This window comes from Leucoraja erinacea, chromosome 3 (genome assembly GCF_028641065.1).
Source record: "Leucoraja erinacea ecotype New England chromosome 3, Leri_hhj_1, whole genome shotgun sequence".
NCBI classification, from domain to species: domain Eukaryota; kingdom Metazoa; phylum Chordata; class Chondrichthyes; order Rajiformes; family Rajidae; genus Leucoraja; species Leucoraja erinaceus.
The window spans coordinates 91891435-91904549 of record NC_073379.1 but is presented as its reverse complement, the minus strand read 5'-3'; the positions used below and the strand labels follow the sequence as shown (position 1 = coordinate 91904549).

At 38.9% G+C, this 13115-nt stretch overlaps 1 protein-coding gene across 2 annotated transcripts in view; it reads left to right on the top strand.

The window, feature by feature from the left end:
* The window catches only part of LOC129695829 (small conductance calcium-activated potassium channel protein 2-like), a 127226-nt gene that overhangs the window by 94110 nt on the left and 20001 nt on the right, over positions 1 to 13115 (top strand). For both annotated transcript variants that reach the window (XM_055633185.1, XM_055633184.1), the window contains 2 exons: positions 4555 to 4665; positions 11266 to 11393. In XM_055633185.1, coding sequence (XP_055489160.1) covers positions 4555 to 4665; positions 11266 to 11393 — 239 coding nt within the window. The remainder of the gene's footprint in view (positions 1 to 4554; positions 4666 to 11265; positions 11394 to 13115) is intronic.

The following is a 13115-nucleotide window of genomic DNA, read 5'->3' as shown; positions in this document are numbered from 1 at the left end:
GTTTTCTCAGATGCAACCACTTCAAGACTGTTCCATGTCACTGGAATGTTGAGTGGGCACTTTCCCCTTTGAGATGAGCTTGCAGTATGATGGGATTTCTACGTTAGATATGCAATTGTGATGTTTCACATTGCTGCTGTTGCAGCATTTCTGGGGCAAATTAAACCAGCTCATTTTGGATCAGCTGAAATTAAGTAGCCCAGAGAAATAAAAGTCTTCACACTTCAGCATTGTAACAGGGACCCCAAAACTTTTTCTTGTTTGTTTTTAATTCTGTAGATCTCTTCCCGTTCTGGCTGATACTCCGTAATCCACAATCCTCTCACTACTCATTCGAAGATAAACACAAAATGCTGCAATAACTCAGCGGGTCAGGCAGCATCTCTGGAGAAAATAAATAGGTGATGTTTTGGGACAGAACCCTCTCATCCCCTTGGTTTGTCCCAGACCATGAACATGCCCCACTCTCCACCCCCTCCCCCGTAACAATCGGATTCCCCAATTTCCTAGTCCTTCTCCAATGGTTCTAGGCTTTGATTTTTCTCTGGAAAGGTATTAGCTGATAGCCACTTTTTTCATAAGAAGTCTTTATAATTTTCTGAGGCAAGAACATATTAATTGATAAGAATACTGCAGTAGAAGCTAGGATTGTGGGAAATGAATATGGAGGGCAAGCATGTTAAAAACAAACAACTGCAGATGCTGGAGATATGAAATAAAAACAGAAACTGTAGGATATACTTAATGGGTCAGGCACATCCATAGATAGATAGAAAGATATACCACAGAAACAGACTCGTGGACCCACTGAGTCAATGCTGACCATCATTCACCCATTTACACTAATCCTGCATTAATCTAATCCAACATTATTCCCTCCATATAATTATCAATTCCCGCTTGCAGATTCTACCATTCACCTGCACACAATTTACAGTGGCCAATTAACCCACAGACCCACACGTCTTTGGCATGTGGGGAGAAACTGCAACACCCAGAGGAAGCCCATACAGTCACGGGGAGAACGTTGAAACTCCACACAAACTCCGACTGAGATTAGCATTGAACCTGGGTCTCTGGCGCTGTGATGCAGCGGCTCTACCAGCTGCACCACTGTGCCGCCCCTTTAATAATAGAATTACTGTTTCAGGTTGATGACCTTTCATAGGATGAAAGCTGCGCCCTGAAACGATGGAAGGTCATCAGTCTGACCAGGTAACTCTGTTTTCCTCTCCACAGATTCTGCCCGACAAAATATAAATTGGTAACGTTTCCTTCACTCGTCATTTTGATGGATTGCAAATGTATTCGGGGATGAGAAGGAAATTGACACTACACTGATTTAATACGTTGTCATGTAGAAACATATAGTAGGATGGACAAATTGATTAAATTAAGAAAGAAAAAGGAGACAAAGAAAAGTCTAATCCAAATACTTTAAACTTTAGCCAAATAAAATCTCCAAAATCTGGAAACAAGCTGGAAAAGGTGCAGAGAAGATTTATGAGGATGTTTCCATGACTCAAGGGTTTAAGTTAGAGGAAGACTTTGAGCAGGCTAGGACTTTATTCTTTGGAGTGCAGGAAGATGGGTTATTCTTACAGAGGTGTACAAAATCACGAGAGGAATAGATTAGTTAAACATACAGTCTTTTGTCCAGAGTAGAGGAATCGAGAACCAAAGGACATATGTATAAGATGATGGGGAAAGATTTAAAAGGGTAACTTTTTTACACCAAGGGTGCTGGGTGTATGGAACAAGCTGCCAGAGGACATAGTTGAGGCGGGTACTATCGTACTGTTTAAGAAACACTTGGACAGGTTCATGGATAGGATAGGTTTAGAGGGATATGGGTCAAATGCAGGCAGGTGGGGTGAGTGTGGATGGGGCATGTTAGTCGGCATGAGCAAGTGAGCCAAAGAGCTTGTTTCCTTCCATGTTGTATGACTATGACTTTCTCTGAAGGAATGGGTCTCCTCATTAGTAATATACAACCAAACAAATAGTTTACCCTTATCAAATCAAGAAACATACAATTTGGCTAAAATCATTAAGACTAAACTTTCTACAAGAATCCGTAGATGCTGAAATCTGGAGCAAAAGCAGAGCAAAATCTGGAGGAACAGCAGGTCATGCAGCATCTGTGAAGGTAAAGGGGTGGACAGCATTTCAAGTCAAAACCATGCATCAGGACTTTTAAATTTGGTTTGAATCTTATATGAAATTGCACCAGGTTCACTAGATTTCAATACCAAGACAGACAGTGAGGTACTATTTTCACAAAGCTATAAGAGTGGAACGCCACAATTTATTCACTACTTCAGGGATTTCATATTTTAATGAATAAATTGCCGAGGGGGATGAAGGTGAACATAGAAGTTACACATTTATTTTCCAAGGTAGACAAAAGTGCTGGAAAAACTCAGCGGTTGAGACAGCATCCCTGGAGCGAAGGAATAGGTGACGTTTTGGGTCGTGACCCTTCTTCAGTCTGAAGAATGGTCTCGACCCGAAATTTCACCGATTCCTTCGCTGCACCGATGCTGCCTCACCCGCTGAGTTTCGCCAGCACTTTTGTCTATCTTCGATTTTTCCAGCATCTGCAGTTCTTTCTTAAACATTTATTTTTAATATCATTTGCAAAGTTGATCACAAACAACATGAGTTTTGCCAACATTTTGATTACAAAATCATAGATGAATATAAAGTCAGCAATATGCTTACATAGAAGTCTTGTATAACGCTGATTTGGTATTCCATTACATTATGTTGTGAGTGAATCTTTTAATACTTTTTTATTACCAGTTGCTTTCAAGTCAACAGCCATGTAAAGGTAATGGAAATGGATCGCCCCTCCTCCACTATCCATGGCTTTAAAAAAACTATATCTGCTGACTTTTCGGCTTTAATATCGAGTTTTATGTGCCTTAAGGCATTCTATAGTATTGTACAGATAAAAGCATCAAGACCTAATGAATGCATTTGGCCGAATGCAATAAAATTGAGAGCTTTTATTTTATCTTGAACGCAGATAACCCTAGAGTCTCCGTTTTTTCATTTCATTTGCCTTTCACAATTCAGATTCCCAATGATAAAAATGCACAGTGTAAGCAACACGCTGCAATTTTCTGTTTTTAAAAATCAGCTCTTTTTCAGTATTCCAACTGATCAGAAAAAAATGTTGCCTCAGCTAGTCCTTAACATAATTGTTAACAGAATAGCAGAATCGGTGAAAGGATCTTCATGATTTGAGTGGAATACAGAGTAGTAAATTGGGCTAGGAGGTTCGCACGTCCCATCATTTAAAATGGAAGCAAATCATATGGATTCGATAATGTCCCTCTTTCTGAAAATGCCAAAATGACCAAAAGGTAGAGAAACAAAAACGTCCTGTTATAGTTATAGAGCTGTACAGTGTGCAACCCTCACTTTGGCCCACTTTGTCCACACTGACCAGGTTGGCATTCTGGGCTAGGCCTATTTGTCTGCATTTGATCCATGGCCTTCTAAACCCTCCCTATCTATTTATATGTCCTAATTGCTTTCAAAAATTGTAATTGCACCTGCTTTACAGCTTTCTCTGGCAGCTCATTTGAGATATGGACTAATTTCTAAGTGAAAATGGTGCCCCTGAGGTTCCTCGTAAGTCTCTCACCCTAAGCCTATACCCTCTAGTTTTAGAATCCTCTCCCCGGGAAAAGAGACTGTGGGCATGTTGTCCTATTGTGTTGTACAATATGTAAATGGCATGTGCTGTCCTTCAATAAAAACAGGGAAGTGCAATAGTCATTTAGTCTACTTTAACTGGATTATTCAGTTTAGAGACAATTCAGGTTATGCGTGGCAGCTGAGAACTTAAATTCATTGAATACATCTGGATCTTTTACCAAAAAATCTAATAGTAGTGACTATGAAACTACTGCATTGTTATAAAGATCTAGCTGGTGACTAACGCCAAGCTTAGCAGCTCTGACCTAGATATGAGGTCCACGCAGAGCAATGTGCTTTCTTTTCACTGCTCTCTTAGCAAGCCATAGCTATTTGGAGATGCGTATTAATTGCTAACTAATGACACCAACTTCCTATGACGATGTAAAATTACATTTTGATAGATTTTTATATTTATTATATAATGAAAGATTTCAACTGTGGGATCTAAGACACTTTTCTATATTAGGCAGCAAGTCAGATTGACCAAGTACTTCCAACAACTTTGCTCTTCCTGCACTAATTTCCATTCTAATTGCTTTTCCCGTCTAAGTTAGGACTTCTCGTGGGTGCCAGTTGTACTGATTTGCGTATAATTTAGTCCCGTGGATTCAGAACTAATAGAAACTGGGTCAGTAATCCTAGTCCAACAATATATTCACTTTCAGCAGCCGGGCAATGTACTTGTGACTTGGATTAATTTCCCTTCCCTCAGAGGAATGGATTGTGCGTTGAGTCCTTGTTCTCCCCACTGATGAACTGACTGTAATAGTGGATATAATAACAATTTTTAACTGAACTCATGCCAAGAATTTATTATTTCTTGCACCGTCTTTTTCCCTGTAGGGTGCTGGCTGCACTGCTCTGGTTGTCGCTGTGGTTGCCCGGAAGCTGGAGCTTACAAAAGCAGAAAAACATGTGCATAATTTTATGATGGATACACAACTGTCAAAACGAGTAAGCAATTATTTCCCAAATGTAACCAAAATTAGATTTGGGGGATGGTGTTTTCATTAAAAGAATATCTCCTGTACGTCAGTTTGTAGTTCAATATATCCAATATCAAATGGGATTAAATGAATCAGCTTGCAAACATTGATGACTGCTGATGCTTTTGCTTTTATGTTTCTCATGCATTAGAATACTGGTGGTAGCAATTTCTGTCATCTTGCTGCATGTTTTTGAGTTAAACCCAGTTGAATTGCAATACAGTAGTCAAGCTGGCAGAGAAGATGTCCAAACAAAATTAAGTGCCATATATCATAACATTCTTTTGAGTTAAGTGCAATGGGGGAAGGGGCTGCACTTTAATTTTTTTATGTGTTGCCTGAGGAGCAGGGGATAGGGTATGTGAATTTTGATATACAGGAGACCTTTCTTTTCTCAGCACAATAGTTGATTGCTTGCAGTCACTACCTCGCCTCTCCATTCCCCCTGTTAAAAAGCACCTTTCTTTCATCGGGGAGGATTTAAACTAATGTGGCAGGGGGATGGGTACAAGAGCAGAGAGGCAGGGGGGGTGTAAAATGAGGGTAGAAGCAATAGGTAGCAAGGTGAAAAGTAAAAGTGGCAGGTAGACAAAATCAGGGCAAAAATCAAAAAGGGCCACTTTTCAACATAATTGTATAAGGGGTAAGAGTGTTGTAAAAACAAGCCTGAAGGCTTTGTGTCTCAATGCAAGGAGTATTCGTAATAAGGTGGATGAGTTGAAAGTGCAGATAGCCATTAATGATTATGATATAGTTGGGATCACAGAGACATGGCTCCAGGGTGACCAAGGCTGGGAGCTGAACATCCAGGGATATTTAATATTCAGGAGGATAGAGAGAAAGAAAAAGGAGGTGGGGTAGCGTTGCTGGTTAGAGAGGAGATTAACGCAATGGAAAGGAAGGACATTAGTTTGGAGGATGTGGAATCGGTATGGGTAGAGCTGCGAAACACTAAGGGGCAGAAAACGCTGGTGGGTGTTGTGTACAGGCCACCTAACAGTAGTAGTGAAGTTGGAGATGGTATCAAACAGGAAATTAGAAATGCGTGCGACAAAGGCAAAACAGTTATAATAGGTGACTTCAATCTACATATAGATTGGGTGAATCAAATTGGCAGGGGTGCTGAGGAAGAGGATTTCTTGGAATGTATGCGGCATAGTTATCTAAATCAACATGTAGAGGAACCAACGAGAGAGCAGGCTACTTTAGACTGGGTATTGAGTAATGAGGAAGGGTTAGTTAGCAGTCTTGTTGTACGTGCCCCCTTGGGCAAGAGTGACCATAATATGGTTGAGTTCTTCATTAGAATGGAGAGTGACATTGTTAATTCAGAAAAAATGGTTCTGAACTTAAAGAAAGGAAACTTTGAGGGTATGAGACGTGAATTGGCCAAGATTGACTGGCAATTAATTCTAAAAGGATTGACAATATGCAATGGAAGACATTTAAAGACTGCATGGATGAACTACAAAAATTGTTCATCCCAGTTTGGCAAAAGAATAAATCAGGGAAGGTAGTACATCCGTGGATAACAAGGGAAATCAGGGATAGTATCAAAGCGAAGGATGATGCGTACAAATTAGCCAGAAAAAGCAGCATACCAGAGGACTGGGAGAAATTCAGAGACCAGCAGAGGAGGACAAAGGGCTTAATTAGGAAAGGAAAAATAGATTATGAAAGAAAACTGGCAGGGAACATAAAAACTGACTGCAAAAGGTTTTATAGATATGTGAAAAGAAAGAGATTAGTTAAAACAAATGTAGGTCCCTTGCAGTCAGAAACAGGTGAGTTGATCATGGGGAACAAGGATATGGCGGACCAATTGAATAACTACTTTGGTTCCATCTTTACTAAGGAAGACATAAATAATCTGCCGGAAATAGCAGGGGACCGCGGGTCAAAGGAGTTGGAGGAATTGAGTGAAATCCAGGTTAGTCGGGAAGTGGTGTTGGGTAAATTGAATGGATTAAAGGCCGATAAATCCCCAGGGCCAGATAGGCTGCATCCCAGAGTACTTAAGGAAGTAGCTCCAGAAATAGTGGATGCATTAGTAATAATCTTTTCAAAACTCTTTAGATTCTGGAGTAGTTCCTGAGGATTGGCGGGTAGCAAACGTAACCCCACTTTTTAAGAAGGGAGGGAGAGAGAAAACGGGGAATTACAGACCAGTTAGTCTAACATCGGTAGTGGGGAAACTGCTAGAGTCAGTTATTAAAGATGGGATAGCAGCACATTTGGAAAGTGGTGAAATCATTGGACAAAGTCAGCATGGATTTACAAAAGGTAAATCATGTCTGACGAATCTTATAGAATTTCTCGAGGATGTAACTAGTAGCGTGGATAGGGGAGAACCAGTGGATGTGGTGTATCTAGACTTCCAGAAGGCTTTCGACAAGGTCCCACATAAAAGATTAGTATACAAACTTAAAGCACACGGCATTGGGGGTTCAGTATTGATGTGGATAGAGAACTGGCTGGCAAACAGGAAGCAAAGAGTAGGAGTAAACGGGTCCTTTTCACAATGGCGGGCAGTGACTAGTGGGGTACCGCAAGGCTCAGTGCTGGGACCCCAGCTATTTACAATATATATTAATGATCTGGATGAGGGAATTGAAGGCAATATTTCCATGTTTGTGAATGACACTAAGCTGGGGGGCAGTGTTAGCTGTGAGGAGGATGCTAGGAGACTGCAAGGTGACTTGGATAGGCTGGGTGAGTGGGCAAATGTTTGGCAGATGCAGTATAATGTGGATAAATGTGAGGTTATCCATTTTGGTGGCAAAAACAGGAAAGCAGATTATTATCTAAATGGTGGCCGATTAGGAAAGGGGGAGATGCAGCGAGACCTGGGTGTCATGGTACACCAGTCATTGTAAGTAGGCATGCAGGTGCAGCAGGCAGTGAAGAAAGCGAATGGTGTGTTAGCTTTCATAGCAAAAGGATTTGAGTATAGGAGCAGGGAGGTTCTACTGCAGTTATACATTATAAAAATTGTAAATTGTTCATAATGTGTAGGATAGTGCTAGTGTACGGGGATCGCTGGTCATGTCAGACTTGGTGGGCAGAGAGCCTGTTTCCATGCTGTATCTCTAAAACTAATACTGAAACTAAAACTGGAAAATCCTGGTGAATTCTGAAGAGATCCCGCAGGGTCTTCAATATAGTGTCCTGAATCAGTTATCTTTGGGTGCCTCATTAACAACTTTCCCTCTATCAGACGTCAGAGTTGGGGCTGCTTGCTAACATTTGAATAGTAATCGGTTTGTTTTGCAATTAAACCAAATCTTACTCTAAATACAAAAATAAAATGATATTGGAACAGCAAAGGTTCCCGTGCCCCAATATGATGAAAGCCTTGTTTGAAAAGAGGGAGTTGTATTATTCCATGTGGTAAGTGAATAAATAACTAGTGGTCATAGATTCATATTATTGGCAAAACTAGAGGAGAGAAGGAATAGGAGAATATTTTCTTGAGTTGTTGAGAATTGAATCAATCCATCTGGAAGGATGTTAGAAGATACTTCCATTAATAATTTAAAAAGGAAATTGGAATAATTTCTCAAGTTGTTAATACTAAATTGGATCCAGACTCAAAATTAATAATACTTGGAATATCAGAACAAAGTTTAACACTCACAACAAGCCAAAGAAACATCCTCGACTACAGTATAATAACTGGGAAAAAATGAATATTAAAATTTTGGAAAGGCCCTATAACCCCCACAATTAAAATGTGGATTGTGGAAATGTCGGTGACCCTACATCTGGAAAGACTTGTCTTAATGGACAAACAAGAACTTTTTGTTAAAATATGGGCTCCATTCATTAATTATTTGAAGGGATAGATTGGCCCAGCACGAAAACCCAACTGAAGCTTGAACTCAGGATTAGATGAAAAGTTATACTTTATAATCTACGAACTTATCTCCAATGACGTATTATAAATAATTCATTCCACCTTTTTTCCTTTTTGATATTTGTAATTCTTTCTTTCTCTTTCTATCTATATTAAAAAAAAACCCCACTAGAAACAGAATTAATCAACAATTGAACATTTTAATAATGTATGATTGATGTATATGAAAAGTTTTTTTCTATAATATGTAATTATACTTTACCATGTTTGCTTCTAATAAAAATATATTAAAAAAGAAAAGAAGGAAAAAAGGGAATTGGATGTGAATGAAAGACTTGCAAGGCAATGCATAAAACGCAAGTGTGCAGCACAAAGCTGGGTTGCCCTTTTAAATGTCAGGACTGGCATAGGGGATGGCACTGATGCACTGTAGGTTTCTATGATATGCTGAATGCATTTCAAAATTGTTCATCAAAAATTAAGGTGGAATCAACAAAAGAAAACAAATAAGTATTAAGCTGAATATGATGGATAAGCAGAAGGAACATAAAAGTCACAACAGAGAGCAGAGTTGTGTTTTTAGAAAATAAACTCATTTGTTGGGCAATCTTCTGTGGGCAGCACCAAAACATAATCCTTCAATATTCGCTTGCAGTAGCGCAGGGCATAACCTACTTGTGTTTAGCAATCTCATTTCTGCTGTTTGCCCTGTCAAGTAAACATTTCCTACATCAATCAGGCAGTAATAGAGCTCTGTAAAATGTGGAAGTGGTGAATGTTGTTGGTATTGTGAGAGAGTGGTAATCAGGGTCATTATTCCTCATATCCAAAACACAATACATCAACCCTAATTTTATTGTCAATCCTGCGGTTAAATCTGATGCTCGTTTTAATAGTACTAAAAATATTTAACAGAGTACAACATTTTATTTCAGTGTTTCCTGTACCTCATTCTAAAGAGAATGGAATGAGTCTGTGGAACATTAGGCCCTAATTTGCCAGGCCTTCTTTTCGTTGGAATTGCCCACCAAGTTATTTTTTATATTTGCGTGTTTGACACATTACTAGTAAATATATCAGAGGAAGGGACATCTGAGACTTTTTTAAATTCTTTGACTGTGTGTGGGCTTTTGCTGGTGAAAACAGCATTATTTGGTCAATTCTAATTGCCTTAAAGAAATGGATGGTCTTCATGAACAGCTTTGGGAATGTCCCCCCACACTACAGCAGGGTAGGGGATTCCAAGATTTAGACCGAGTGATGATAGAAACATAGAAAATAGGTGCATGTGTAGGCCGTTCGGCCCTTCGAGCCAGCACCACCATTCAATATGATCATGGCTGATCATCCAAAATCAGTACCCCGTTCCTGCTTTCTCCCCATATCCCTTGATTCCGTTAGCCCTATGAGCTATATCTAACTCTCTTGACTACATGCTGGATTGGCAATATGTTTCTTGTTGAGTATAATTCTTGGCTTGGAGGGAAATGGCAGGGTAATGGTGGAGGGGAAATGGCCCCGTGATGATGTTCCCATGTGCAAGCAGGCCTTCATGCTGATGGTAGAGATCATGTGTTTGGCTGATGGTGTTGGAGTCCCGGTTACTGAGTACCCGATTGAGGAAACAAAAATTACTTTTCTTAAATCAATCATATAAAATCAGACTGAAGAATTGTGAAAATAATCTATTTGGAAGAAAGCATAAATTGGTGTGGGTGAATTCAGTGCCAAATCACCCATTGGAAGCAAAGAAATGGGGGAGGAAAGAAAATATTTGATGAAGGCAGAGCGGAAGAAATAGGCACAATGGGAATGTTAACAAATACTGACAGATTATTATTTTTTAGCATGTATTTGTCATAGATTATTAGTGATTGAAATGTATTAATTTAGATGACAATGAGCACACGTTAGCTTTGTTGTGGCTGACAGTTTAAAGTTATCATTTAAGTGTATCCCCAGACAATCTTACTTGTGTATGTTCCATTTGAAGCAGACAACAACATATTACTTTAACAAAATGAGTGTCATTGTGCTTTGTAGTGGGTGGGACTCATTGCATGATTTCCTTGCTTAGTTGTGTGTCTGTCCTCTCTTGAATTAGCCACACCATTATTTTGATAGTATCTTTAGCTCAAAGCTGAATGTCACAGGAAAAGCAGTTGTCATATCTTGCATAACTAAATGAACCTATTGATTTTGAGATATGTATTAGTTTTGGTCTCTTGCCTAGTATTGTATTTGTGTATTGTGAAATATTGTAAAAATTGATTCTCATTTTCAATAATTAAAGTTATTGTGTCTAAGTTGCATGGAGGAGTTCAGTGCCAATAGAGTCACTTTAAAGGTTTTGGATTCTTATATCAGTGATTTTAGTCTCTGACTAACCTCTGGCATTTCAGGGTTTCAGAATTGTATGTTAGCTTCTAATCTATGTCAATTAATTGTATGCAAATCCTGAGTTCCATTTCAGTAACAAATATAATTACAAACTGATAGCAATGGTCACTGTATTAGATTATAATCAAATCTGTCCTATAGTTCCATTGCAATAGATCTTATATTAAGTGGCAAAATGCAAATGCTCTTTTGGTTGAAGTAATTTAGAAGAATGATGTTTTGCTCCTTTATTTATTAATTTTTTTGTACTCTGAAAACAAGCTCTGTACTCGAATATATGCGCAGAAAATGACCCCAAATTTTTACGTATAGGTAAAAAATGCAGCTGCCAATGTTCTCAGGGAAACATGGTTAATATACAAAAATACAAAATTAGTTAAAAAGATTGACCATGCAAAAGTGAGGAAACATCAACGCAAATTCTTGCAAGCCATCCATCAGTGAGTATTGTTCATATTTTTGCCAGTGATTTAACTTTGCAGAATCGCAGGATAAATTCCTTTCATTATTAATTTAGATTAAGAGGCAAAGGTGTAAACTGACTAGCCATCCCTTTAAACAAGGCAATTGTAAAGGGCCTGTCCCACTTGGGCTAGTTCTGGCGAGTTTGCCCTTGACTCGCAGCATGGTCCACACAAGGTCGTAGGAGGTCTTTGTAACTCTCCTTCATGCTCGAGAGTGGTCTCCGCGTACCCGAGGCCTCAGCTAGGTCGTGGCGTTTGTCTCAATATGTTAAAAAATGCCCATGAGTAAAAAAGGTCGCCATGGAAAATGTCGATACTTGTTTTTACTCGTAGGTTTAGTCGTAGTAGGTTGTAGTAGGTCGGCATGTTAGTCGTAGGTAATCGAGGGTAGTTGAAGTTAGTCGAAGGTAGTCATAGGTAGTCTTCATCATAATCAAAGGGAGGTCGAAGGGAGGTTGAAGGAGATCGAAGGAGGTCGTCTTCACTCTCCATTATTCGGTGTCCAATTTTCCCGAAGTTAGCCATAGCTAGTCGTAGCTTGTCGAAGCTGGTCTTCAACAAGGTCGAAGGAGGTCTTCTGCATAGTCTAAGGAGGTCTTCAACATGTCATTTTTTTAAAACTCTTCTAAACTCGCCAATTAGGTCGCCCAAGTGGGACAGCCCCTTTAGGAAAACTGCCAAAGACAAGGATTTTATCTGCAGTTGTTTGTTTCATCAATTCTTAGTGAGAATGCATGCTATTTAATGAAATGTTTGTATCCCTCAATTAATTGTTAATGTTAAAAGTAGTCTTTTAAATTCTAAGTGACTAATTGTGTGTGATAACAGAATTTACTGTATTTAAATCTTATTTCTTTTGTTGTTTGGTTTAGATAATGGATTGTAAAAGATCTATGGTAATTCTGTGATTGTTTACTCCCAGCGGGGAACATGGGTGGGTGAAATGGGTGCATTAGCTGTATATTTGATATCTGTTTAGGAAGGAACTGCAGATGCTGGTTTGCACCGAAGATAGCCACAAAACGCTGTAGTAACTCATTGGGTCAGGCAGCATCTGTGGAGAAAAGAAAAAGGTGATGTTTCAGGTTGAGAAGAAGGGTCTGAAGAAGGGTCTCGACCCGAAACGCCTCTTATTCCTTTTTTCCAGAGATGCTGCCTGACCCGCTGAGTTACTCCAGCATTTTGTGTCTTTCTTTGATATATTCCCTCTTTCGAAAAGGATTAGACACACAAGAGCCCAGGAGAAAAATGATTTCATATTGTTTCTATCCATTTACCCATGTGCAGACAAATTGATAAATAATGCTTCACTGTACACTGGTGTATTTTTTTTTTTTAATAAGCATATGTCTTTTACTTTCTCGTGTTAGATTAGTTTTTTGTTAGTTCCCTTGTTACTTCCCTTTGAATATCATGGTAACATTTGTAAAACATCTGGGGATAATATCAAATGATAATTTCCTGTAGTTTATTCTGATATACATTTCTGTGGGCGTCTTGATCTATTGCTTAGCTTTGTTTCCCACTATTTAAAATTACATTTTTTTCATTATATTTATTTTATAAAATTGGTTGAGCAAGGTCGGTTTCACAAAAATTTCCCAAAGGATCACATGAGATCAAACTTAATTGCTTCTACCCTAGTCTGTTCTAAAAAGAGCGAAACAATTGTCAAATTGATATTATTTTGTGCGTTGT